At 45.3% G+C, this 26,579-nt stretch overlaps 1 protein-coding gene across 4 annotated transcripts in view; it reads right to left on the reverse strand.

The window, feature by feature from the left end:
- The window catches only part of LOC122552444 (adhesion G protein-coupled receptor E3-like), a 90,392-nt gene that overhangs the window by 56,608 nt on the left and 7,205 nt on the right, over window positions 1-26,579 (reverse strand). For 3 of the 4 annotated variants that reach the window (XM_087983156.1, XM_087983155.1, XM_087983153.1), the window contains exons 2-7: window positions 24,508-24,549; window positions 16,002-16,076; window positions 14,364-14,426; window positions 9,346-9,483; window positions 4,571-4,662; window positions 1,006-1,177 (exon numbers count right to left, since the gene is read on the reverse strand). In XM_087983156.1, coding sequence (XP_087839282.1) covers window positions 1,006-1,177; window positions 4,571-4,662; window positions 9,346-9,483; window positions 14,364-14,426; window positions 16,002-16,076; window positions 24,508-24,549 — 582 coding nt within the window. The remainder of the gene's footprint in view (window positions 1-1,005; window positions 1,178-4,570; window positions 4,663-9,345; window positions 9,484-14,363; window positions 14,427-16,001; window positions 16,077-24,507; window positions 24,550-26,579) is intronic. The other variant, XM_087983154.1, reaches the window with a different exon arrangement.

Below are 26,579 nucleotides of genomic sequence, written 5' to 3' on the forward strand. Positions count from 1 at the left end.
GCTAAGGGTGGGCGAATGAAAGATGCTAACAAATCCTTCATTAATTATTTCAAGCACTAGAGGACTTGGGCGAGGGTTAGATTGTTAAGAACATTGAGCCAGTGGATGGAGCTCAGGAGGTGACGGCCTAGCGGCATTATCACTGGACTGTTAATGCAGAGACCCAGGTCATGTTCTGGGGACCTGGTTTGAATCCCACCGTGGAAGATGGTATATTTGAATTCAATTTTTTAAAAAATCTGTAATTAAGAATCCAATGATAATGTTGAATGGAAGGTCAATTGTTGGAAAAACCCATCTGGTTCACTAATGTTCATTAAGGGGGGAAGCTGCCATCCTTAGCTGGCTTGCTGTGTTCTTCTAGCCTCCAGCTTTTTTTTTTGTTGTTTTATTCATTCATGGAATGAACATGTTGCTGTCTAGGCCAGCATTTATTGCGCATCCCTAATTGTCCAGAGGGCAACTGAGTTAACTACATTCCTGAGTCTGGAGTCACATGTATGCCAGATCAGGTAAGGATGGCAGTTTCTTTCCCTCAAGGACAGTGATCCAGATGCGTTTTTGCAACAATCAATTAATTCATATTCATTATTAAACTCTTAATTCCAGATTTTGTTGAATTCAAATTCCACAATCTGCTGTGGCAGGATTCGAAACCAGGTCCACAGAACATTACCTGTGTCTCTGGATTAACAGCGAAAATACCACTAGGCCATCGCCTCCTGTCTACCTTACAATCCACCATCTTCAGTTTTGTCTCTAATCCTTGTCTGGTCCGGCCTACACGCAACTCCAGAGCCATAGCCATGTGGTTGACTCCTAACTGTCCATTCGACACCCTCATTCCATGAGCGAATAAAATTGAGAGTCAAAACAACCATGCTCTCACTGAGTGGAGACAGCTCAGGTATCCTATCCTGGGTCTAAGCTTCCTTTTTGTGAGAGAAGCGGCAGTGTACTGCACTGTTGCAATCAGACCTGATTAAAAATTCATTTGCAATTTACCCAAAGATTTGGATGATGCTGTCAATGTCCCATCAGGTGTGCTCAAGGCAGCAGCCATCATTGAACTGGACACAGTCTGCAGCAGCTTCGAGGCTAGACTGTGTTTGGAGTCAGCCTCCAAGCTCTCCCACTGCAGCTTGCTGATGATTCTCTCTGTGAGATTAGTAATTTCCTGTGGATGAGAATGCACTTATTTATCAAGAGAGCTGAAAACCCATTGATTAAAGAAACAACATTGACAGTGGAGCTCCCCTGCCCCTCTGAACGGTAACATTATATTTGTGCAAATTATTTCTGGAAGAAAGTGGTCAATCCTCCAAGAAGGTTACATTTATCAGCAAATAAAAACTATGAACAAATAGCCTCTGTTCAAGCAGTCAAACAAATTGTTGGATCCCAGCAATTGGATTATAACTATTTATCAATACATGCAGCTTTTTAAAGATTTATTCACAGGGTGAGGGCATTGCTGGCTAGGCCAGCATTTATTGCCCATCCCTAGTTACCCATAGGACAGTTAAGAATTAACCACATTGCTGTGGGTGTGGAGTCACATGTGAACCAGACCAGGTAAGGATGGCAGTGTCCTTCTCGAGGGGGCATTAGTGAACCAGATGGGTTTTTCCAGCAATTGGTGATGGAATCGTGGTCAACATTAGAAGCTTAATTCCACATACCTTTTTATGGAATTCAAATTCCATCATCTGCTGTGGTGGGATTCAAACCCATGTCCCCAGTACATTGGCCAGGGCTCTGGTATTAACACCACTGTTAATCCACTAGGTCATAGAATCCTTTAGGGATCTGAGTAATGTGGCATATGCTGAGATGTATGGTGGAATCAAACAAGAAATCTAGGGAAGCCCATCGTGACTTTGGGAGTGAACTTCTCACTATGCAGTTGCCAGTTAAAGAGCATTGTGGGCGGCACGGTGGCACAGTGGTTAGCACTGCTGCCTCACAGCGCCTGAGACCCGGGTTCACTTCCCGCCTCAGGCGACTGACTGTGTGGAGTTTGCATGTTCTCCCCGTGTCTGCATGGGTTTCCTCCGGGTGCTCCGGTTTCCTCCCACAGTCCAAAGATGTGCAGGTCAGGTGAATTGGCCATGCTAAATTGCCTGTAGTGTTAGGTAACGGGTAAATGTAGGGGTATGGATGGGTTTCGCTTCGGCGGGTCGGTGTGGACTTGTTGGGCCGAAGGGCCTGTTTCCACGCTGTAATGTAATCTAATCTAAAAATGTAATCTAAAAAAAAAATCTTATAGCTTGTTAAAATGCCTTATTAGTGCATCAACTTACCTCCTTAGTGGCTGGGACAATGCCTCAGTTGGGTGGAGTCAGTGTTAGTTTGAAGGGCAAAAGCACAATGCCCATATCTTCTGGATGCCAATCCATGAAACAGATTCTAGCTACACTGCATTTCCAATCACCCATTTGCAATATGTTCAGAGGGAAGGTGCTTAGCTTTCAAATGATTGTCTAAGATGATTTTCATCACAGTGTTCCCTAACCGACATCTCTCTCAGGCTTGCTTCAGTGAAGCTCAGCACAAACTGGAAGAATAGCACCTCAATTTCCACTTGGGGACTGTGCAGCCCTCTGGACTCAATATAGAGTTCAATAACTTTAGGGACTGAGCATCTTCTCTCATGTCCTTATCCCAACCCCTACAAACCAGGCCCTGTCATCACATGAGCTGCTACCACACACAACCCATTGTCAGCCGTTAATGGACCCCACAAGCAGATATTCCGTCTCCCAGGTTGATCTTTACCCAGTCCTTTGTCTGCCCAACAGTTTTTCGCTTTTTCTAGGTTAGATCTCCATTTGTCATTGACTCCAGTTCTTAATGAGGAGTCAACAGACCTGAAATGTTGACTCCACTTTCTCTCCAGAGATGCTGCCAGACCTGTTGAGTTTCCCAGCAATTTCTGACTTCCACCATTCCATTTGTCTTGGACAATCAAACATTGACATCTCAGTGATGATGAAGTTAGCAGCAATGACTGAAAGAGAGGCCACAGTTTTCTCAAGGTGAACTGTACATCTTCCAAGAGATGTGCAGAACCATCACTTTATCATGTGTCAGGTAAGTTTAATGATGGTCTCAACTGAATGGGAGAAACACCCTCAGTATGTTCTCCATGCAACTCTTTGGTTGGCAAGATGGCTTACAGTAGTCAATCAGTATTTGTTTCTCATGTAAAATAAATTGTTGCTCCCTTCCTAAATTTGTCATTCTTGCATGTGTCCTGATGAGCATAGGACAGAGAATTTCAGCAGCATGTCACCATTTCCAGCTGTGGGTTGGAATCCCACTTCAGGGCTTGATGATCAAGGAAAGTGCTTTTATAATGTGGCCAAACAAGTGGACCATCAACTTGCTTTAGACACAGATCAATGGCAGGCGCTAAGAGTGGGAGGTATTCTTCATCAGCCGTGTGATGGGAAAGATATCGCGCCTACCACTTCACCATCCATAGCTCCAGGGAAACATGTACCTCACTGTGGCAATTTGGATCTTCTGCATGAACTAAACCACACGCCAAACTTTTAAAAAAACTGAGTTTTGAGATGAGGGAAAAAATTCTACACTGTCCTGCATATCTCCAGGGCATCTCAAATTGCAGCCAACTAAACATATTTCAAGTTCAATCGATATTGCAAAATTGGGGAATATGTCCACAGTACAATGCCACAAATAGCTATCAATTAATCTGCTTCTAGTAAAGGTCTAAACATTGACTGGAGTACTCAGTCCTTCCAGTTTTTCACATTAGCTTGAGGGGATGGCTTGAAAGAAAGGCTGGGATTTAACAGGACGTGTTCCATAGGCTAGGGCAAGGCCTGCCTTGACCGATTGCAAGATTTCTGATCTCAAAAGTTTTATTGGCAATTAACTGCTCACAGTCAGCACTCCTGTCCCTTTAAGGGATGAAGTTGTTCCCCTTCGAGTGACTTGCTAATTGGACGGCCCAGCAGCTCTTCAGTGGCAACAGCGGCACCAGGACCCATGGCCTGTGCTGGGACTGCAATGGAGTAAGAATCCAAGTAAGTATGGCGGCCACTTAGACAGGGCCTATATAGAGATTTGGGGGTTGATGTTTGTGGGAAGTGTTCGCTTCCGAAGGAAGGAAAGGGGTGATCACGAAGGTCACCAGATCTCAAGGGTTTTTCCAAATTTTACTGGATGGTCTTTTCAGGTGACAAAGTCTACCCATGCACAACTCCAGCAGCAATACTCCTGCACCCATAGGATCCCAGCCCAAGACTGAAGGAGGCCATTCAACCCATCTCATCAATACAACATTGGCTTAACAAGTCATCAAAATGTCAGAGCAGTGTTCCCTCAGTACAGCTTGGGGAACATCAGTGAGCATCACATGCTTAAGTCCCTGAATATGAGCCCACAATCCTCTAACCAGCAACACACAGCTCACCTACTGAGCCACAGAAGAATTCATTCTGCTTTACTTGCCATCTCTAAGACCTTCCGGACTTGCCAGTCACCTATCAATGTTGAGTAGTCTGGAGTATGTGAACTTGGGAAGATTTCAATAACTCACCATTACAGAGAATTTCTGCAAATCTTGTTGGTGCAGTTGAAGAATAAACGTACTCAGGTTTCTAGTTTCCTCTAAGACTTTTGAAACATTACCTGAAGATAAACAAGGAGCAATTAATTAAAAGAAAATACTGTGGATGACAGAAATCTGAAATCAAAACAGAGTGCTGGAGAAGCTCAACAGGTTTGACAGCATCTGTGAAGAGGTAATCCAGTACAGCTCTTCAACTGAAGCGTTTGAAGCTCTAAAGAAGATTCATTTCAATTCCAAATGTTAAATATATTTCTCTCTCCACAGATGCTGCCAGATGTGCTGAGGTTTTCCAGCACTTCCTTTTTTTTTGTTCTTTTTTTGTTTCCTTTTCTCTTCTTAATTACCCCCACACTACCTGTGGTAGTGCTTCCAGCACTTTCTATTTTCATTGAGAATCAACTGGATTGTTTTATCAATATTCCAATTGTGATGCACAACATTCAAAACTTGGTCAATGTGGAGATTCCCATGATCCTTCAGACAGGATGCTAGGTAGGTAATCTGGTTTAAATGAGGTTTGACTGAAAGGGTTAGCTTTGACCAAAATGCCAGGAAGAATTCCCTTGAAATGGGGTCATGCAGCCTTTTACACCTTACTCTGAAGACTGACAGAGGCTCAGTTTAACATCTCATTCTGAAAGATATTTCCTTGAAAGATTATGCCCTCTAATTCTAGGGCTGCAAACCATCAATTTGATGACAGCGTTCAATGCCAAACAATGAGCCGCATTTGACCCTTTGCCCACTCTATGAAGGACATTTTTTCTAAACAGGAAGAAGGCTTTGTTAGATGGGCGGTGCATGGAATTAGTGTTGTGTGTTCCTGATGAAAGGCTTATGCCCGAAACATCAATTCTCCTGTTCCTCAGATGCTGGCTGACCTCCTGTGCTTTCCCAGCAACACACTCTTGACTCTGATCTCCAGCATCTGCAGTCCCCACTTTCACCGAGGTGTATAAAATTAGTAACATCACCATGGTGCACAATCAGGGTTCTCAAACAGCCAATTGGTGGCACCCTGGCTACCAAGGGAAGTAATGCATTGTGGGAGATGTCCATACCAAGTGGCAACCGTTTTTACAGTGTGGTGGCTTTTGGGGTTGCCTGCAGTCTGGACCATTGTGCGCCCAATGGAGGCCACTCCCATGCTAGTCCTACCCTTCTCATGTTATCCCCCTACACTGACGCACATTCCACACCCTTACACCCATCACCTTCAACCCATCAGGGCAGCCAGCAAAGTCTAGGAAAATCCTGAATTCATTGGATCCTAAGATATTCAGGGGCTGGCCACCAACCCCATTCAACTGGCTGGCATCTCCTCGTAGATTTTCTCTTTAATTCACTTAATGGGATTTGAGTAAATTGGGCCAGTATTTGTTGCAATCCATAATTGTCCCTTGAGAAGGTGAGGGTGATCTCCCCTCTTGAACCGATGTATTCCGCCTTCTGCAGGTAGACCCACAACACCATTATGGAGGGAATTTCAGGATTGTGACCACTAAAGGAACAGTGATATAATTTCCAAGTCAGGATAATGAGTGGCTTTGAGAACAAATTGAAGGCAGTGGCGTTCCAATGTATCTGCTGCCTTTGTCCTTTTTGATGGAAGTGGTCATGCGTTTGGAAGGTGATGTCTAAGGAGCCTTGGTGAATTTCTGCAGTGGATCTTGTCGATAGTACACACTGCTGTTCCTGAGCATCAGTGGTGGAGGGAGTGGATGTGGTGTCAATCAAGCAGGTTGCTTTTTCTTGGAGAGTGTCAAGCTTCTTGAGTTTTGCTGGGGCTGCACCCATCCAGGCAAGTGGAGAGTATTCCATCCCACTCCGGACTTGTTCCTTGTAGATGGTGGACAGGCTTTGGGGAGTCAGGAGGTGAGTTACTCATTTCAGAATTCCTAGTCTCTGACCTGGAGACCGAGATGCAAGTCCCACCTCAAGTCAGCTCAATGGCTCCTGGATGGCTGTGGGGTGAATGTGCCCAATTGGGGGTGGGATGACCATCTCTACATCAAATTCTGCCATTTTGTTTCTCCGGTGGACCAAAATCTTCCTGTCAGTCAGATGTGGGATAACATTGTCCTTCCAGATTGTTTAGTTATGGGAACAGTTTGAAGTAAGTGGACATACATTTCTTTGAGTTTTTAAAGTTGAATGTCAAACTGTTAAAGGAATTAAAAATGATGTACAGATTTTTTTTATTTATTCACGGATCTGGGCACCACTGGATTAGGCCAACATTTATTGCCCAGAGGTCAGTTAAGATTCAACCACATGAGTTACCGTTAGGTAGAGTGCTGAAGAAGATCTTTGGCATATTTGCCTTCATCGGTCAGAGCACTGAGTAAGCAGGTGGGACTAGTTTAGTTTGGAATTATGTTTGGCGTGGGACCAATGAATCTGTTTCTGTGCTGCATGACACGGAGTACAGGAGTTGGGACATCATGTTATGGCTGTACAAGACATTAGTAAGACTGGATTTGGAGTACTGCATACATTTCTGGTCACCTTGCCGTAGAAAGGATGTTATTGAACTGGAATGGGTGCCAAAAAGATTTACAAGGACGCTACTGAGATTTGAAGGCTTCGTTATAAGGAAAGGATGGATAGGCTGGGATTTTTTCTCCATGGAGCATAAGAGGCTGAGGGGTGATTTTATGGAGGTTTATAAAATCATGAAGGTCACAGATAAAGTGAACAGCCAAGGCTTTTTTTTTTCTCCAGGTTAGGGGAGGTCAAAACTAGAGGGCTTGGGTTTAAGGTGAGAGGGGAAAGATTTGAAAGGGACCTATGGGGCAATGCTTTGACACAGAGGGTGACAAGTATATGAAACGAGCTGCCAGAAGAAATGGTCATGGCGAGTACAATTAAATTTAAAGACATTTGAGTGGATACATGACTAAGAAACGTTTAGAGGGATATGGACCAAATGGGAGTAGTTTGGTTTAGGAAACTCGGTTTGCATTGAGTTGTGCCAAAGGGCTTGTTTCTGTGCTGTATGACTCTGACATCGTTGTGGGTCGAGAGTCACATGTGGGCCAGAGTGGGTAAAGATTTCCTTTCCTAAAACACATTGAGTGATTATTGTCACCTGTACCAAGATAGTGACAAGTATTGTTTCGCGTGCTAACCAGACAAATTCTATCTGACATGAGCACATCAGGGCAATATAACAATGCAGAATATAGTGTTACAGCTACAGAGAAGGTGGAGAGGAAGATCAACTATCATATGAGAGGTCCATTCATAAGTCTGATAACAATGGGGAAGAAGCTGTTCTTAAATTTATTTGTATGTATTTTCAAACTTTTGTATCTTCTGCCAGATGGAAGTGGGTAGATGAGAATATAACTGGGCTGAAAATGTGTTGCTGGAAAAGCGCAGCAGGTCAGGCAGCATCCAAGGAGCAGGAGAATCGACGTTTCGGGCATGATCCCTTCTTCAGGATTAGGCCCGAAACGTCGATTCTCCTGCTCCTTGGATGCTGCCTGACCTGCTGCGCTTTTCCAGCAACACATTTTCTGCTCTGATCTCCAGCATCTGCAGTCCTCACTCTCTCCGAGAATATAACTGGGGTGGGAAGGGTTTGTTGATAATGCTGGTTGCTTTCCTCAGGCAGTGGGAAGTGTAGACGAAGTCAATAGAAGGAAGACTGGTTTGTGTGATGGTCTGCGCTGTGTAATTTCTTGCAGTCTTGAGCAAATCAGTTGCCATACCATTCTGTGATGCATCCACATAGGATGTTTTCCGTGGTGTATCTATAAAAATTAGTCAGAGTCATTATGAACCAGATGGGTTTTACCACAATTAGAAGTGGTTATCATGAGTTCAGTTTTTTTAAATATTGAATGAAATTTGGTTGGATCAACTCTTACCTCCAAGGACATTTGCCTGGAATTATGGACTGTTAAACCAGTAATCTACACCACCATCTCCCACCTTTTGATGGGTAGTGGTGAAGAAACCTACTCCCACCGGAGGGGAAACAATGATTAAAAAGATAAAATAAAAGCTAGCCTTTTAGTGGTACTTGATTTCCACAATTGAAATATAGAGAGTCAAGTGGCCTACTTAAGTACCCAGAGACTCTAAAGAGCGACTACTGGGTCACTAGGTTTCTGGGAAGGAACCAGATGTATGAAGTGATGTGCTTTGTGAATGAGCGAAAGAGCACAGAAAGTATGAGAGAGTGGTTTTATCTTTTACCAAATGGATTGACCTAATAAAGACCATTTAGTAGGAAAATCAAGGGAGCATTTCTTTCAAATGAGGAATCTGGAACTTTCCACCCTACCTGGCTGCAGAAAAGGGCAACGGGAGATTCAAAGGCTGCGGTTCATTGATTGTTGTTTGTTAGAGGTCTCAAGGGACAGATAACAATGATAGTCAAAAAAGGTCCCGAGCAGCAGATCAGCCCTGAGTGGAAGGGGCTGAGACGAGTATGTTAACAACATTTTAAAGGCATTTAGAGAAATACATGAATAGGAAAGGTTTAGAAGGATATGGGCCAAGTACAGGGAAATGGGGTTAGTGGCCGGCTTGGACCAGTCTGGACCAAAGTGCATGTCTCTGTGCTGTAGGACTCCATAAGTGATGAAGTAATGCTGCACTCCCTCCAATATTGCTAGCTAGGAAAGCGAAATATTACTGTGTTCTTTTCCTATCCTTATACTTACAAGAATTTTTTTATAAAAGGCCTTGGCCCCATCACCAAGAAATCTCAACTATAAAAATGCCCTTACTTCTGCACTCTGTCGAACTTTGAAAGGTGAGCTCTCCTGAAGTCGAGACATACCCTTCCTCGCACATACAGTAGTAACCTCTGTTTGCTCGGAAATATTGTGCATGAAGACCGCACGTGGAAGCCAAATCTGCATTGTCTGTAATAAAGGTGAAATGATCAAAAAAAGCAAGTCCAGAGTCTATTTGTTTGTTTGAAATTAACTGCTTTGCGCATTCTGTAAAGTTAAAGGCTTCCTTTTTACACGACTGGTGTGAAACTGTGTCTTGTGTTATTGGTCAAATTGTCCATGTTGGTCACAAGGTCACAGGCAACTCGTTTGCTCTTCCTTAAAATTCCACAAGAACTTAAGCACATCCCTGAGGGTGGTTAAGATGACACCCCTGGCAGCGCGGTACACTTTCAGCAGCCCAGTGTCATCTGAGATTTTCTGCCTCGGATCTCCGTAGTGGGATGTGAATGTGAACTCAAAAAATTTCTGGCACTGGCTGAGAGAAGCCACAAACCAACCCAGAGATAATTCTTTCAATACTGCACAGTGATGAGTGAAATAGATCCTGCTCTTGGACTGACTGGTCTTTGTGTTCAGAGAAAGCCTGGCCCTTAATCATGTGGAAACAAAGAATAAAAAGAGAAAATAAAAGCTACCCTTTAGTGGTACTTGAATTATATGATTAACATACAGAGAGTCAAATGGCCTACTTAGGTACCCAGAGCACTGAAAGAGTGACTGCTGGGTCACTGGGTTGCTGGGGAGGAACCACATGTATGAAGTGATGTGTTTTGTGAATGGACTAAAGAGCACAAAGCTTATGAAAGAGTGGTTTCATTCTTTACCAAATGGGTTGACCTAATAAAGACCATTTAGTAGGAAAATCAAGGGAGCATTTCTTTCCAGTGAGGAATCTGGAATTTTCAACCCTATTTGGCTCCAGATTAGGGCAGTGGGAGATTGAAAGGCTGCGGTTCATTGATTGTTGTTTGTTAAAGGTCTCAAGGGACATTTAACAATGATAGATACAAATGGCCCTGAGCAGCAGATCAGCCCTGAGTGAAGGTGGTTGAGGTAGATATGTTAATAATATTTAAAAAGCATTTAGACAAATACATGAATAGGAAAGGTTTAGAAGGATATGGGGAGAAAATGAGGTCTGCAGATGCTGGAGATCAAAGTTGAAACTTTATTGCTGGAACAGCACAGCAGGTCAGGCAGCATCCAGGGAACAGGAGATTCGACGTTTCGGGCACAGGCCCTTCTTCAGGAATGAGCAGAGAGTGTTCAGCAGGAGAAGATAAAAGGTAGGGAGGAGGGACTTGGAGGAGGGGCGTTGGAAATGTGATAGGTGGAAAGAGGTCAAGGTGAGGGTGATAGGTCGGAGTAGGATGGAGGCGGAGAGGTCAAGAAGAAGACTGCAGGTCAGGAAGGCGGTGCCGGGCTGGAGGGATCCGGCTGAGACAAGGTGGGGGGAGGGGGGATGAAGAAACTGGTGAAGTCCAAGTTCATCCCCTGCGGTTGGAGGGTTCCCAGTCGGAAGATAAGACGCTCCTCCTCCGACCGTCGGGTTGTTGTGGTTTGGCGGTGGATGAGTCCAATGACCTGCATATCCTCGGTGGAGTGGGAGGGGGAGTTGAAATGCTGTGCTACAGGTTGGTTGGGTTGGTTCGTCCGGGTGGCCCAGAGGTGCTCTCTGAATCGCTCCGCAAGTAGGCGGCCTGTCTCCCCAATATAGAGGAGGCCACACCGGCTGCAGCGGATGCAGTAGATGATGTGGGTGGAGGTGCAGGTGAATCTGTGGCGGATATGGAAGTTTCCTTTGGGGCCTTGGAGAGAAGTGAGGGGGGAGGTGTGGGCGCAAGTGTTGCACCTCCTGCGGTTGCAAGGGAAGGTGCCGGGAGTGGAGGTTGGGTCGGTGGGGGGTGTGGATCTGACAAGGGAGTCGCGGAGGGAGTGGTCTCTACGGAAAGCTGATAGGGGAGGGGAGGGAAATATATCCTTGGTGCTGGGGTCTGTTTGGAGGTGGCGGAAGTGACGGCGGATGATGCGCTGTACATGGAGATTGGTGGGGTGGTAGGTGAGGACCAGTGGGGTTCTGTCCTGGTGGCGGTTGAAGGGGCGGGGCTCAAGGGTGGAGGAGCGGGAAGTGGAGGAGATGCGGTGGAGGGCACCGTCGACCACGTCGGGGGGGAAATTGCGGTCCTTGAAGAAGGAGGCCATCTGTGTTGTACGTATTTTGAACTGGTCCTCCTGGGAGCAGATGCGGCGGAGACGAAGGAATTGGGAGAATGGGATGGCGTTTTTACAGGGGGCAGGATGGGAGGAGGTGTAGTCCAGGTAGCTGTGGGAGTCGGTTGGTTTGTAGTAGATGTCCGTGTTGATTCGGTCGCCTGAGATAGAAACAGAAAGGTCTAGGAAGGGGAGGGCGGAGTCCGAGACTGTCCAGGTGAATTTGAGGTCGGGGTGGAAGGTGTTAGTGTAGTGGATGAACTGTTCAACCTCCTCGTGGGAGCACGAGGTAGCGCCGATACAGTCATCAATGTAGCGAAGGAAAAGATGGGGGGTGGGGCCAGTGTAGTTGCGGAAGATGGATTGTTCCACATACCCTACAAAGAGGGAACAATCCATGTGGAACAATCCATCTTCCGCAACTACACTGGCCCCACCCCCCATCTTTTCCTTCGCTACATTGATGACTGTATCGGCGCTACCTCGTGCTCCCACGAGGAGGTTGAACAGTTCATCCACTACACTAACACCTTCCACCCCGACCTCAAATTCACCTGGACAGTCTCGGACTCCTCCCTCCCCTTCCTAGACCTTTCTGTTTCTATCTCAGGCGACCGAATCAACACGGACATCTACTACAAACCAACCGACTCCCACAGCTACCTGGACTACACCTCCTCCCATCCTGCCCCCTGTAAAAACGCCATCCCATTCTCCCAATTCCTTCGTCTCCGCCGCATCTGCTCCCAGGAGGACCAGTTCAAAATACGTACAACACAGATGGCCTCCTTCTTCAAGGACCGCAATTTCCCCCCCGACGTGGTCGACGGTGCCCTCCACCGCATCTCCTCCACTTCCCGCTCCTCCGCCCTTGAGCCCCGCCCCTCCAACCGCCACCAGGACAGAACCCCACTGGTCCTCACCTACCACCCCACCAATCTCCATGTACAGCGCATCATCCGCCGTCACTTCCGCCACCTCCAAACAGACCCCAGCACCAAGGATATATTTCCCTCCCCTCCCCTATCAGCTTTCCGTAGAGACCACTCCCTCCGCGACTCCCTTGTCAGATCCACACCCCCCACCGACCCAACCTCCACTCCCGGCACCTTCCCTTGCAACCGCAGGAGGTGCAACACTTGCGCCCACACCTCCCCCCTCACTTCTCTCCAAGGCCCCAAAGGAAACTTCCATATCCGCCACAGATTCACCTGCACCTCCACCCACATCATCTACTGCATCCGCTGCAGCCGGTGTGGCCTCCTCTATATTGGGGAGACAGGCCGCCTACTTGCGGAGCGATTCAGAGAGCACCTCTGGGCCACCCGGACGAACTAACCCAACCACCCTGTAGCACAGCATTTCAACTCCCCCTCCCACTCCACCGAGGATATGCAGGTCATTGGACTCATCCACCGCCAAACCACAACAACGCGACGGTCGGAGGAGGAGCGTCTTATCTTCCGACTGGGAACCCTCCAACCACAGGGGATGAACTTGGACTTCACCAGTTTCTTCATCCCCCCTCCCCCCACCTTGTCTCAGCCGCATCCCTCCAGCCCGGCACCGCCTTCCTGACCTGCAGTCTTCTTCTTGACCTCTCCGCCTCCATCCTACTCCGACCTATCACCCTCACCTTGACCTCTTTCCACCTATCACATTTCCAACGCCCCTCCTCCAAGTCCCTCCTCCCTACCTTTTATCTTCTCCTGCTGAACACTCTCTGCTCATTCCTGAAGAAGGGCCTGTGCCCGAAACGTCGAATCTCCTGTTCCCTGGATGCTGCCTGACCTGCTGTGCTGTTCCAGCAATAAAGTTTCAACTTAGAAGGATATGGGCCAAGCGCAGGGAAATGGGGTAAGTGTGGATGGATATTTTGGTCAGGTTGGACTTCTGGTTGACTCATTCAGCGTAAAGACCATCTCTCCTCTTTCAAACTATTGAGCTGAAAGATAATCAGGGGCTCTCAAACACCTCAAAGCCAAGAGGAAACTTGCCTGAGGAAGGGTAGAACATAAATTATAGAAACAATGGGGTTACTTTATCTGGCGGTCACTTAGCTAGGTAGGTGGGTTGTAATGTGGAGTGACACCAAAAGCGTGGGTTCCAGTCCCACTACAAGCTGGGGTGACCATGAAAGACGCTCCTTCTCGATCTTGCTTGAGGTGTGGCAACACTCAGCTTAAAGTATCACTGGTTGTCTCTCTCTAACAAGGGAGTGGGCATATTCGGGTAGACGGAAATCAGTTGGGGCTCTTTTCACTAGGAGCAGCAAAGGTAGAGTGAGGACCTTATTGAGATGTGTAAGATTATGACAAGCACCCCCCCCAATTGTGGGGTCAGTATCCAGGAGGCATAAGAAATGGAAGCCAAAACGTTGAGAATTTTTTTTATAAATAAGTGAGTCTGGAACTGGGTGGTGGAGTTAGAAACCACTGCAATATTTAATGAGTATTTTGCTATTTACTTGTATTGCTGAGGCCTCCAGGACTAAGCGATGGAAAATGAGATTAGTGTCGTCAGATCTTTGTTGACTGTTGTGGCCACAGTGAGCTGAATAACCTCCTTCTGTGCTATAACTGTTTATAAGTCTAAGTGAATTTCTACCTCCTACTCTCAGGCTGATCCATTAACCCTGAACTGAGGAAATAATCAGGTCTCTTTTTTCAGACAAATAAATGTATTTGGGTTTCTAAGCAATAGAGTTAAAAGGCTTCATGTTCTTTATAAATAATGACAATTGTGGAGCAAACATTGAAGGAGTTATTAAATAAATAGAAGAATAGATGTCTTACTAGAGGAACTGTCACCAGAACCAGATGAGGCTTGATAATCCATTATATTTTCATCCATTATCTCTGGATAAATGCCATGGGAAAGGTAAAGAGAATATGGATTAAAAATAAGGATTAATATGGAAAAAGGAGGGAAAATGAAAAGTGTTGATGGACAATATTAACTTGTAAACAGAGATCTTGTATCTCGTCATGCTGTTTTATGATCAGGCCATTCAGCCCCTCAAATCAATGAGATCAAGGCTGATCTATGGCAACTCCACATATCTGCATATAACTCCATGTATGGGATTTGGCCCATTTCCCTTAATACCTTTGCTTAACAAAAAATGTATCAATCTCAGATATAAAACTAACAACTGATCCAGCATCCACTGCTGTTTGTGGAAGAGAGGTCCATACCTTTCCCACCCTTTGTGTGTCGAAGTGCTTCCGAACATCTTGCTTGAGGTGTGGTGACCCTCAGCTTAAAGCATCATCACTAGTTGTTTCTCTATAACAAGGGGTCGGGGCTATTCGGGTAGAGGGAAGATTGGAAATCAGTTGAGGCTCTTTTCATTAGGGGCAGCAAAGGTATATGAGGACTTCACTGAGATGTGTAAGATTAAGAAGCATGGGCAGCAAGGCACAAAGATACTAGTGGAAAGTTGTACATGGAATGTGAGGACATAGTGGAAGCGCTTAATGAATACTTTTCTTCAGTATTCTAATGTTTCGATATTCCAACTTTTCCAATGTTAGCGAGAATACGGAGATCCAGGCTACAATAAGATTGAGGTTGACAAAGAGGAGGTTTTAGCAATTTTGGAAGATCTGAAAATAGATAAGACTCCTGGGCCAGATGGGATTTATCCTCTGATTCTCTGGGAAGCCAGATGGGAGACTGCAGAGCCTTTGGCTTCCATCTTTATGTCATTTGTTGAGAAGAGTAGTGCCAGAAGAGTGGAGGATAGAAAATGTTGTTCCCTTGTTTAGGTAGGGACAACCCTGGTAATTATAGGCCAGTGAGCCTTACTTTTGTTATGGGTAAGGTGTTTGAAAAGGTTATAAGAGATAGGATTTATAATCATCTGGAAAGAAAGAACTTGATTTGAAATAGTCAGCACTGTTTTGTGAAGGGTAGGTCATGTCTCACTAACCTTATTGAGTTATTCGAGAAGATGACAAAACAGGTGGATGAACGTAAAGTGATTGATGTGGTCTATATGGACTTCAGTAAGGCACTTGACAAGGTTCCACACAGTAGGCTATTGCACAAAATACGGAGTTTCGGGATTGAAAGTGATTTAGCGGTTTGGATCAGAAATTGGCTAGCTGAAAGAAGACAGGGTGGTGATTGATGCCACTGCAGTTCATCATTTTTATAAATGATCTGGATCTGGGCGTAGAAGGATGGGTTAGTAAATTTGCAGATGACACTAAGGTAGGCAGAGTTGTGGATAGTTAATGCAGAAAAGTGTGAGGTTATTCATTTTGGAAGACATAACAGGAATAATCAGGTCTCTTTCTTCAGACAAATAAGTGTATTTGGGTTTCTAAGCAATAGAGTTAAAAGACTTCATGTTCTTTATAAATAATGACAATTGTGGAGCAAACATTGAAGGAGTTATTAAATAAATAGAAGAATAGATGTCTTACCAGAGAAACTGTCACCAGAACCAGATGAGGCTTGATAATCCATTATATTTTCATCCAGATCTAAAAGATCATGCTCTGGATAAATGCCATGGGAAAGGTAAAGAGAATATGGATTAAAAATAAGGATTAATATGAAAAAAGGAGGGAAAATGAAAAGTGTTGATGGACAATATTAATTTATAAAGAGAGATCTTGTATCTCATCATGCTGTTTTATGATCAGGCCATTCAGCCCCTCAAATCTGTTCTGCTATTCAATGAGATCAAGGCTGATCCATGGCAACTCCACGTATCTGCATATAACTCCATGTATGGGATTTGGCCCATTTCCCTTAATACCTTTGCTTAACAAAAAATGTATCAATCTCAGATATAAAATTAACAACTGATCCAGCATCCACTGCTGTTTGTGGAAGAGAGGTCCATAACTTTCCCACTCTTTGTGTATCGAAGTGCTTCCGAACATCTTGCTTGAGGTGTGGTGACCCTCAGCTTAAAGCATCATCACTGGTTGTTTCTCTATAACAAGGGGTTAGTACTGGGCTAATGGTAAAATTCTTGGCAGTGTAGATGAACAGATTGTCTGTGTCCAGTTGCATCAATCCCTGAAGTTGCCACCCAGGTTGATAGGGTTGTAAAGAAAGCATATGGTGTGTTGGCATTTATTGATAGGGATATTGGGTTTTGGAGCCACGAGGTCATGCTTCAGCTGTACAAGACACTAGTAAGGCCCCATCTGGAGTATTACATGCAGTTCTGGTAAGGAAGGATGTGGAAGCTTTGGAAAGGTTTCAGAGGAGATTTACTAGGTTGGTATGGAAGGGAGGTCTTACAAGGAAAGGCTAAGGGAGATAAGGCTATTTTGTTGGAGAGAAGAAGGTTAAGAGGTGACTTAATCGAGCCGTATAAGATAATCAGTGGGTTAGATAGGGTAGACAGTGAGAGCCTTTTTCCTCGGATGGTCAACACCAACACAAGGGGACATAGCTTTAAATTGAGGGGTGATAGATTTAGGACAGATATTAGGGGTCGTTTAGGCCATTCCAAGCCTGCAACAGTAGTAGACTTGTAAACATTAAGGGCATTTAAAAGGGGCATTGGACATACATATGGATAATAATGGAACGGTGTAGGTTAGATGGGCAGATTATTTTCACAAGTAGACACAACATCAAGGGCCAAAGAGCCTCTACTGCGCTGTTAACGTTCTATATTCCAGCTCTCAAACTTTGTCCTAAGTTCTAAAATCTCTAACTAGTGGAAATAATTTTATGTATCCTGTCTTTTCTTGTTTATATCTTGAAGACTTTTAGGAAATCACCCCTTAAACATTTAAAATCTCGAATACAGGCCCTATTTGAATAATCTCTCCTGATAACTTAGTCCAAATATCATTCTTGTAAACATACAATATACTCCCTCCAAGGTCAGTCTATCCTCACAAAAGTGTGGTGTCCAGATCTGCTCACTGTACTTCAAGTAGGATCAGCATTCCATTAGCTTTCTTGATTATTTTCTGTCATGTTCAATACATTTTAAATATCTAGGCACCTAAACCCTCGAGTCTCTTTCCAATTATTTGTGAAATTGTCCTATTTATGGTCTAATACTCACTTTGGGTGCAGAGTAGATTCAGCTTCGGACTTAAAAACTGGTGTCAAACATGTTGCATCATGATCGCACTGCCGAAAGCCAGTTATTACTAATTATTATGAATTGGTTAACTGCAGTTAATAAATCAGCCGTGACCCAAAATACTTCCCATTTTATGGCAGCCCTGCTGCCTCACAGCACCAGGGGCCCGGGTTCAATTCCAACCTCAGGTCGATGTGGAGTTTGCACAATCTTCACGTGCCTGCGTGGGTTTCCTCTGGGTACTCCAGTTTCATCACACAGTCCAAAAATGTGCAAGTTCAGTGGATCGGCTAGGTTAAATTACCCATTGTGCCCAGGGATGTGCAGGCGAGGTGGATTAGCCATGGGAAACGCAGAATAGAGTGGGGGAGCTACGTCTGGGTGGGATACTCTTCAGAGGGTTAGTGCATACTTGGTGGGCTGAATGGCCTCTAGCTGCACTATAAGCTTGGCTAAGAGTTGCCAGGAGCTTCATGGTCCAAACCTTTCCAGGACTCAAGCAGGTGGCCTTTCCCTTAGTCCTTCTAAGTTTCAAGTGCCTTGTTTTGTGGAAATCGTTGGTTGCCTCTCTCTCCACCACATCCTTGGGCAATGATTACCAGGTCATTGTCACACATTGTAAAACCATTCCGCACATTCTCTCTCTCCTTCCCAAATCTCTAAATGCGAGTTGAAGGATCTGTCGTACGATTGTCACATTGGAATAGCTTGCTTTTGTTGATCTTGTCTCAAACTTTCAGATGACTGCAAGCCTCTACCAAAGCTCCTTTCAGACTCCCTTGCACCATGGAGAACAGGGCCCTGCTTTCTGCAGTCTCACCTCGCACTTACATCTCTTTGCCCCTCAAGCCACTTTGCCAAACATTTTCTCACTGTTGCTAAAATATATGGCGGCCAGGCGAGTCACAATGCTCAAATCATGGCTCGACGAGATTTCAGTTAAAGCTCCCTGCTTTTGTGACTTGATATCTCTCTTCATAAAGCACTGGGTTCTGTCTGCTTCCCTAACTGTCCTCTCGGCATTCCTCAAACTTCGCTCCTTGACAAGGAAATCTTCAAAAAGATGGCGGTGGAGTAGCGGCATAGTGAACAGCCATAATCCCTTCTTATTTTTTTCATTTCTGCTCTCCTTTTCCCCCCACTTTCATAGTCTTTCTCGGCGTCTTCAGCGAGAATGGCCCAGCGTCCCGAGCATGTGCAGCAGCGGTCACCGCACGGGCGTTGCCGTCTCGCAGCCATTTCTGTTTTACATGCTTGGGACCAGGCCATGAGCAGCTCTAGCTGTGGGGCTGAGGTCGTGTGAGCTTCACTGTAAGCGGTGGAAGAATCTGGAATTTACAACCAACGGCGCAACACAGGGTGGGAAAGGGGAGCAGGAGGCACGTGACCAGGCCCGTGGCTCCAGCGCAGGTCGCCACACAAATGGTGTCGTGTCGCCGACATTTTTGTTTTGCGCGCGTGGGACCGGGCCTTGTGCAGCCCCAGCTGCACAATCAGCTCTGGCTGTGGGGATATGAGGCCGCGTGAGCTTCACCATTGGCGGTGGAAGAATCTGGAATTTGGATACGATGGCAGAACCTGGGGAGGGGAACAGGAGGCACCTGAGCAGGCCCGTGGCTCCAGCGCAGACATTGTGGTTGTAGGAGTGGTGGGGAAGTGGAAGTTCCACTTCCCTCGCCCCGAACCCGGAGCCCCTCACAGAGACCCTGGTCGATGTCAAGCAGCAAACGGTTGCAGAGGGGAGGATTAGAAGAGGAAAGATTGCGGTAAAATTTTGTGTATTTTCGTTTTCCAAGATGGTGCCCGTAACGTGGCGGTAAATCCAAATCTACAGGTCTAAATCTGAACGGTTCCAGGGATGAGGTTAGATTGAAGAAATTGGGATTGTTCTCCGTGAAGAGAAGGAGGCCGAGAAATGTTTTCAAAATTATAAGTGGGTTGGATACAGGAGTTTGGGAAAAAGAACTGTTGCCATTTGCAATAAGAACAGAAGTGAGGGAGCATAGATTTAAAGTGATGTACAGAAAATGCAAGGGTTATGGGAGAAATGTCATTTCCATTCTGAGAGTATGTTGGGTCAGATGGGACAGGGGCAGGTTCAACCGAGCCACTCGAGTGGATGGTTAGATGGATGGAGTCGTGCGCAAGGGTTACCAGGGGATAAGGCTGGGTTGGCATTCGGTAATGATCCTCGTTTGAAGAACCAGTGCAAACATAGTGGGCTAAATGGCTTCATTCTGCACTGTAACAATTTTCTGACGTGTTGCCACCTTCCAAGATCGATGCACGCGATCTCTCAAATTCCTTTCTCCCTTTGCACTGCGTGGAGCTGTGTATCCAAGATGGCGGCAAGGTAGGGTTTCTGAGCTGGACCTCATCTGCTCTGTCCATTTCTTTGCTTCCTTCCCACCTCCCTCTTTTCGTTCTTTTCTACTTCTTTCTTTTTACCTCCCGTACTCGGGTGGCAACGGCGATGTCTGGGTTGAAAGCTGACTCCGACTCCCAGCCTCGAGGTGAAGCCCAGTGGGGTCTGGGCTGAAAGGATTGTTATTGTGAACTCTTAATTTTCTATTCTTCTAATTTATTGCTGGACTTTTGTTTCTTTACTCTTCTAATTGTTTTCGTGAAGAATTTGTACTGAAAAGGCTGTGCAAAACTAAGTAGGTGTCTAAGATGGAGTTGTAAGTGGTGATTTGTAAACCTTTCACTGCACTCATGTGGGTACATGTTGCTCCTTGAGCTTGTTCAAGGAGCAACTATTGAGTGTCCTTGATAAGAATGTACCCGTCAGGCAGGGAGGAAAGGGTCGTGTGAGGGAGCCGTGGTTTAATAAGGAATTGGAATCCCTTGTTAAATGGAAGAGGGCGGCCTATGTAAAGATGAGGCGTGAAGGTTCAATTGGGGCGATTGAGAGTTATAAGGTAGCCAGGAAGGACCTGAAGAGAGAGCTAAGAGCAGCAAGGAGGGGACATGAAAGGTCCTTAGTTGGTAGGATTAGGGAAAACCCTAAGGCTTTCTATAGGTATGTCAGGAATAAAAGAATGACTAGGGTAGTAATAGGTCCAGTCAAGGATAGTAGTGGGAAGTTGCGTGTGGAGGCTGAAGAGATTGGGGAGACACTGAATGAATACTGTTCGTCAGTATTCAATCAGGAACAGGACATTGTTGTCGATGTGAATACTGAGTCACAATTAAGTAGAATGGATGGCTTTGAGGTATGTAGGGAAGAGGTGTTGGAAATTCTGGAAAGGGTGAAAATAGATAAGTCCCCTGGGCCTGATGGCATTTATCCTAGGATTCTCTGGGAAGCAAGGGAGGAGATTGCAGAGCCATTGGCCTTGATTTTTATGTCCTCATTGTCTACAGGAGTAGTGCCAGAAGATTGGAGGCTAGCAAATGTGGTTCCCTTGTTCAAGAAGGGGAGTAGGGATAAGCCTAGTAACTATAGGCCGGTGAGTCTCACTTCTGTTGTGGGCAAAATCTTAGAGAGAATTGTAAGGGATAGGATTTATGAACATCTGGATAGGAATAATGTGATCAAGGATAGTCAGCATGGTTTTGTGAAGGGCAGGTCGTGCCTCACAAACCTTATTGAATTCTTTGAGAAGGTGACTAAGGAGGTGGACGAGGGGAAAGCGGTAGATGTGGTGTATATGGATTTTAGTAAGGCGTTTGATAAGGTTCCCCATGGTAGACTACTGCAAAAAATACGGAGGTATGGCATTGAGGGTGAGTTGGAGGTTTGGATTAGGAGTTGGCCGGCTGGAAGAAGACAGAGGGTAGTAGTTGATGGCAAAGGTTCATCTTGGAGTGCCGTTACTAGCGGTGTTCCGCAAGGATCTGTTTTGGGACCATTGCTGTTTGTCATTTTTATAAATGACCTGGAGGAGGGGTTAGAAGGTTGGGTGAGCAAGTTTGCGGATGATACGAAAGTCGGAGGAGTTGTAGACAGTGAGGAAGGATGTGGCAGGTTACAGCGGGATATAGATAAGCTGCAGAACTGGGCAGAAAGGTGGCAAATGGAGTTCAATGTAGCTAAGTGTGAGGTGATTCACTTTGGTAAGAGTAACAAAAAGATGGGGTACTGGGCTAATGGTCGGATACTTGGTAGTGTGGATGAGCAGAGGGATCTTGGTGTCCATGTACACAGATCTTTGAAAGTTGCCACCCAGGTAAATAGTGCGGTGAAGAAGGTATATGGCGTATTGACTTTTATTGGTAGAGGAATTGAGTTCCGGAGTCCTGAGGTCATGTTGCAGTTGTATAAGACTCTGGTGCGGCCGCATCTGGAGTATTGTGTGCAGTTTTGGTCGCCATATTATAGGAAGGATGTGGAGGCACTGGAACGGGTGCAGAGGAGGTTTACCAGGATGTATGGAAGAAAGATCGTATGAGGAAAGGCTGAGGCACTTGGGGTTGTTTTCATTTGAGAAAAGAAGGTTTAGGGGTGACTTGATAGAGGTGTACAAGATGATTAGGGGTTTAGATAGGGTCGACAGTGAGAATCTTTTTCTACGTATGGAGTCAGCTATTACTAGGGGGCATAGCTTTAAATTAAGGGGTGGTAGGTATAGGACAGACGTTAGGGGTAGGTTCTTTACTCAGCGAGTTGTGAGTTCATGGAATGCCCTGCCAGTAGCAGTGGTGGACTCTCCCTCATTATGGGCATTTAAGCGGGCATTGGATAGGCATATGGAGGATAGTGGGCTAGTGTAGGTTAGGTGGGCTTGGATCGGTGTAACATCGAGGGCCGAAGGGCCTGTACTGCGCTGTATTCTACTATGTTCTATGTTCTATGTTCTATGTGACAATAAAGCTAATTCTAATATGAATACTGCCTCTCCCTCTCCCTTCTATCACTGCATCACGTTGGACTTCTGCACAATGAATTCCGTCACTTGTCTGCCCACGGTGCTCAGTTACCTATCGCCTGTCACAATTGACTGGTACCTTCCTCGCTGTCACACCTTGTTCTGAGGAAGGGTCACTGGATCCAAAGTTTTAACTCTGCTTTCTGAATTTCTCCAGCAATTTCTGATTTTGTTTCTGATTTCCAGCATCTGCACTTCTTTGGTTTAGTTTTCAAATTTAATTTTTTTGTTTATTTTTCAAATTTGCTGAATTGGGGAAAAATTAACATGGAACTGAGTATCCAAGTCATTTATCTGCATAAAAAAGCAGTGTCCCTCACACTATCCCTGAGGAACCAGTACAGAATGGGAAGTGCACTCAATCAACACTGTTGGTCATTCCCTTACGGATCACGGGAGCTATAGTTTCATACTTTCTCAAGATCAAGGTTCTCTTCCAGCTTAGCAAGTGCATTTAAGGCAGGTGAAAGTGAGGTCTGCAGATGCTGGAGATTAGAATCGAGAGTGTGGTGCTGGAAAAGCACAGCAAGTTAAGCAGCATCTGAGGAGCAGGAAAGTCGATGTTTCTGGTATTTAAGGTATGGTCCATCTTCCAATGTAAGAGACATGACAGCTGACTGCTGCACAGAGAGATACATCAGAACCGAAGGAAACATTACAGTGACTCTTCCAGCACGAGGGATAAATGCTGGCCATAGCTACCGTGTAAACACAGCCTTGCTCTTACAGTCATTGGACCGAATGGTCTGTTTCCATGCTGTATGACTCAATGAATCAAAGCTGAACATAATTCCGAACTAAACTAGTCCCACCTGCATGCTCCTGGCCCATACCCCTCTCTTCGTGTACTGATCCAAATGTTTTTTAAACAATGCAATCATACCCGCATTCATCACTTCCTCTGTAAGTTCATTCTAGACACGAACCACTCTCTGTATAAAAAAGCCTCTTGTGTCCTTTTTAAATCTTTCTCCTCTCACCTTAAAAATTTGCCCCCAAGTATTGAAATCCTCCATCCTACGGAAAAGACAATTACCATTAACTATCCATACTTCTCATTATTTTGCAAAGTTCTGTAAGATCACCTCTCAACTATGCTCCAGTGAAACAAGTCCTGGCCTGTCCAGCCATTCTTTATAACTCAAATCATCCGTAGCCAGCAACATCCTGGTAAATCTCTTTTGAACCCTCACCAGTTTAATAATGGGTGGCATGGTGGCTTAGTGGTTGGCACTGCTACTTCAGAGCACCAGGATCCCAGGTTTGATTCGAGCCTCGGGTGACTGTGTGGAGTTTGCACATTCTCCGCGTGTCTGTGCGGGTTTCCTCCAGGTGCCCTGGTTTCCTCCCACAGTCCAAAGATATGCAAGTCAGGTAAATTGGCCACGCTAAATTGCCCATAGTGTTAGGTGCATTAGTCAGAGGGAAATGGGTCTGAGTGGGTTACTCTTCAGAGGGTCGGTGTGGACTGGTTGGGCTGGAGGGCCTGTTTCCACACTAGGGAATCTAATCTGATCTAATCTATCCTTCTTATAGGAGGGTGACCAGAACTGGACACAGTACTCCAACAGTGGCCTCACCGACGTCCTGTACAATGTCAACATAATGTCCGAACTACTATACTCAAAGGACTAATCGATGACGGCAAGTTTCAAAACTGAGCCAAAAAAGGATTTTCACAGTGTTCTGAAAAGGCAGACAGCCTAAAAGGCAGCAACATCCTGACCGTCAGATTGGCTTTTTTTATAGATTCCTGCAACCGTTTGAAATGGCTGCATGCTTTCACAGAATGTGTTAAAGCTAACGCCAAACAATACCCCGAGGTGATTTGGAAGCCCACAGGTTTAGGAGAGTTACAGACAGGTAATCGCTTTCAGCAGAGTATTGAAGTCAAACATAACGAGTGACCAGAATCGGAGCCTCTCGGCATTTTACTTTCCACTTGGTTATTTCCCACCGCTCACTAGGCTCAAAGCTCCCAGGCTCAGTACTTTAACTCACCACTGCTTGCAGGGCGTACAGCATACTGGATCCAAACAAACACTGCAAAAGATCACAGACATTTATTAAACCTCTAAGGCGTAACTCATAGGAGAAAGCATCCAGACAATACTCAGTTGAGAGGACAGCAATGATGCCACACATAGCAACTAAATTGCATTGAATCTCTGCGACACTAGTGCAGAAGTACTAATAATAATTCAGTGCTGTGGCTAAGCACCCAGCGTCCTGGGGAGCATTGTTGAACTAAGAGACCTTAGGCTGCAGGTTCAGTGAAAGTGGAATTACAGGCAGATAAGGTATTGAAGAAAGCATTTGGCACACATGCCATTATTGGTCAGTGCATTGAGTATAAGAGTTGGGAAGTCATGTTGCGGCTGTACTGAACATTGGATAGGCCACTTTAGGAATACTGTGTTCAATCCGGCCTTCCAGCAATAGAAAAGATGTTGTGAAACTTGAAAGGGAGCAGAAAAGATTTACAAGGATGTTGCCAGGGCTGGAGGGTTTGAGTTATAGGGAGAGGCTGAGTAGGCTGGGGCTATTTTCCCTGAAGCATTGGAGGCTGAGCGGTGATGTACTGAGGTTTGTAAAATCATGAGGAGCATGGATAGAGTAAATAGACAAGGTCTTTTCCCTGGGGTGGGGGAGTTCAAAACTGGACGGCATACATTTAGGGTGAGAGGGCCTAAGGGGCAACTTTTTCACACAGAGGGTGGTGCATGTATGGAATAAACTGCCAGAGGAAGTGGTGGAGGCTGGTACAGTTACAACATTTAATAGGTACCTGGATGGGTATCTGCACAGGAAGGGTTTGGAGCAATATGGGCCAAATGCTGGCAAACTGGACTAGATTAATTTAGGAAATCTGGTAGGCATGGACGAGTTGGACCAAAGGTCTGTTTCCGTGCTGTACACCTTTATATTTGTATGGCTCTGTAGATAGATTATTCTTCAGACAACAGCGATTGTGACTGGTTCCATCGCTGGATACTATTCGAAAGGGTAGCAGAATTCTCCCTTGTGTCAGTCTCAAGAGAGGCGCAGACCATTTACAGCAAATGAAGTACATCTGAGCTGTTGCTCCCGGTTTCATGTGGGGAATGCAGCAGTCAGTTTGAATGCAATGAAGCCCTCATGCAATAATGACCAGATCATGGATGTTTGGTTAAGAGACAAAATCTTGGCCATGGTCCTATTTCTCTGCTCTTCTGTGAAGTTGAACCACAGGACAATATTCAATGGAAGAACATCTCCTCAATGAGCGATGATGGGATCCAAGTGACTGCTCTGTTTCTGACATTAGTAACACCACACTGGAATTCCTTCAATAGTTTTGGATCAATGTGAAGACAATGTACAGTGGTGTCCTGGCAATGCTTTTGTAATCCAGAGGCTAATGCTCCTTGGAGAAAGTGAGGACTGCAGATGCTGGAGATCAGAGCTGAAAATGTGTTGCTGGAAAAGCGCAGCAGGTCAGGCAGCATCCAAGGAGCAGGAGAATCGACATTTCAGGCATGAGTCCTTCAGGAATCCTGAAGAAGGGCTCATGCCCAAAACGTCGATTCTCCTGCTCCTTGGATGCTGCCTGACCTGCTGTGCTTTTCCAGCTACACATTTCCAACTAATGCTCCTTGGTCATGGGTTGGATTCCAAGGGTTGGATTCCAACTGAAATAATTCTAAGAGGGTGCTATCCCGTCACCTAGTCCCCTTTTATTTACACATGGAGAGTCCTTGACGCTGACCCAGCTCTAGTGTGAACAGAGTCACTCCTATTTTTTAGACCCCCTGACACTCTTGCTTTTTTTTTCTTTTTCTTTTATCTTTTTTTGCCCCCACACTACCACCTAACTGCAGTAGTGCTTATTTTTAACTCCTGTTTACATCTGTCAGCCAGGGCTCCTTGACTGGACCAGATTAACAGCCCCAATCAGGAAACTCATATTCTAAATTCGCCTGGCTAAACTCATTACAATCACTACAGCTACCAAAGCAATTAGTACAATTTAAATTCAATTGATAGATATGGTACTTAAAACTAGTCTCAGTGACGGTAACCATAAATTTATT

Source organism: Chiloscyllium plagiosum, unplaced genomic scaffold (assembly GCF_037043375.1).
Source record: "Chiloscyllium plagiosum isolate Xiang-an unplaced genomic scaffold, Cpla_swu_hap1 HiC_scaffold_45, whole genome shotgun sequence".
Lineage (NCBI taxonomy): Eukaryota > Metazoa > Chordata > Chondrichthyes > Orectolobiformes > Hemiscylliidae > Chiloscyllium > Chiloscyllium plagiosum.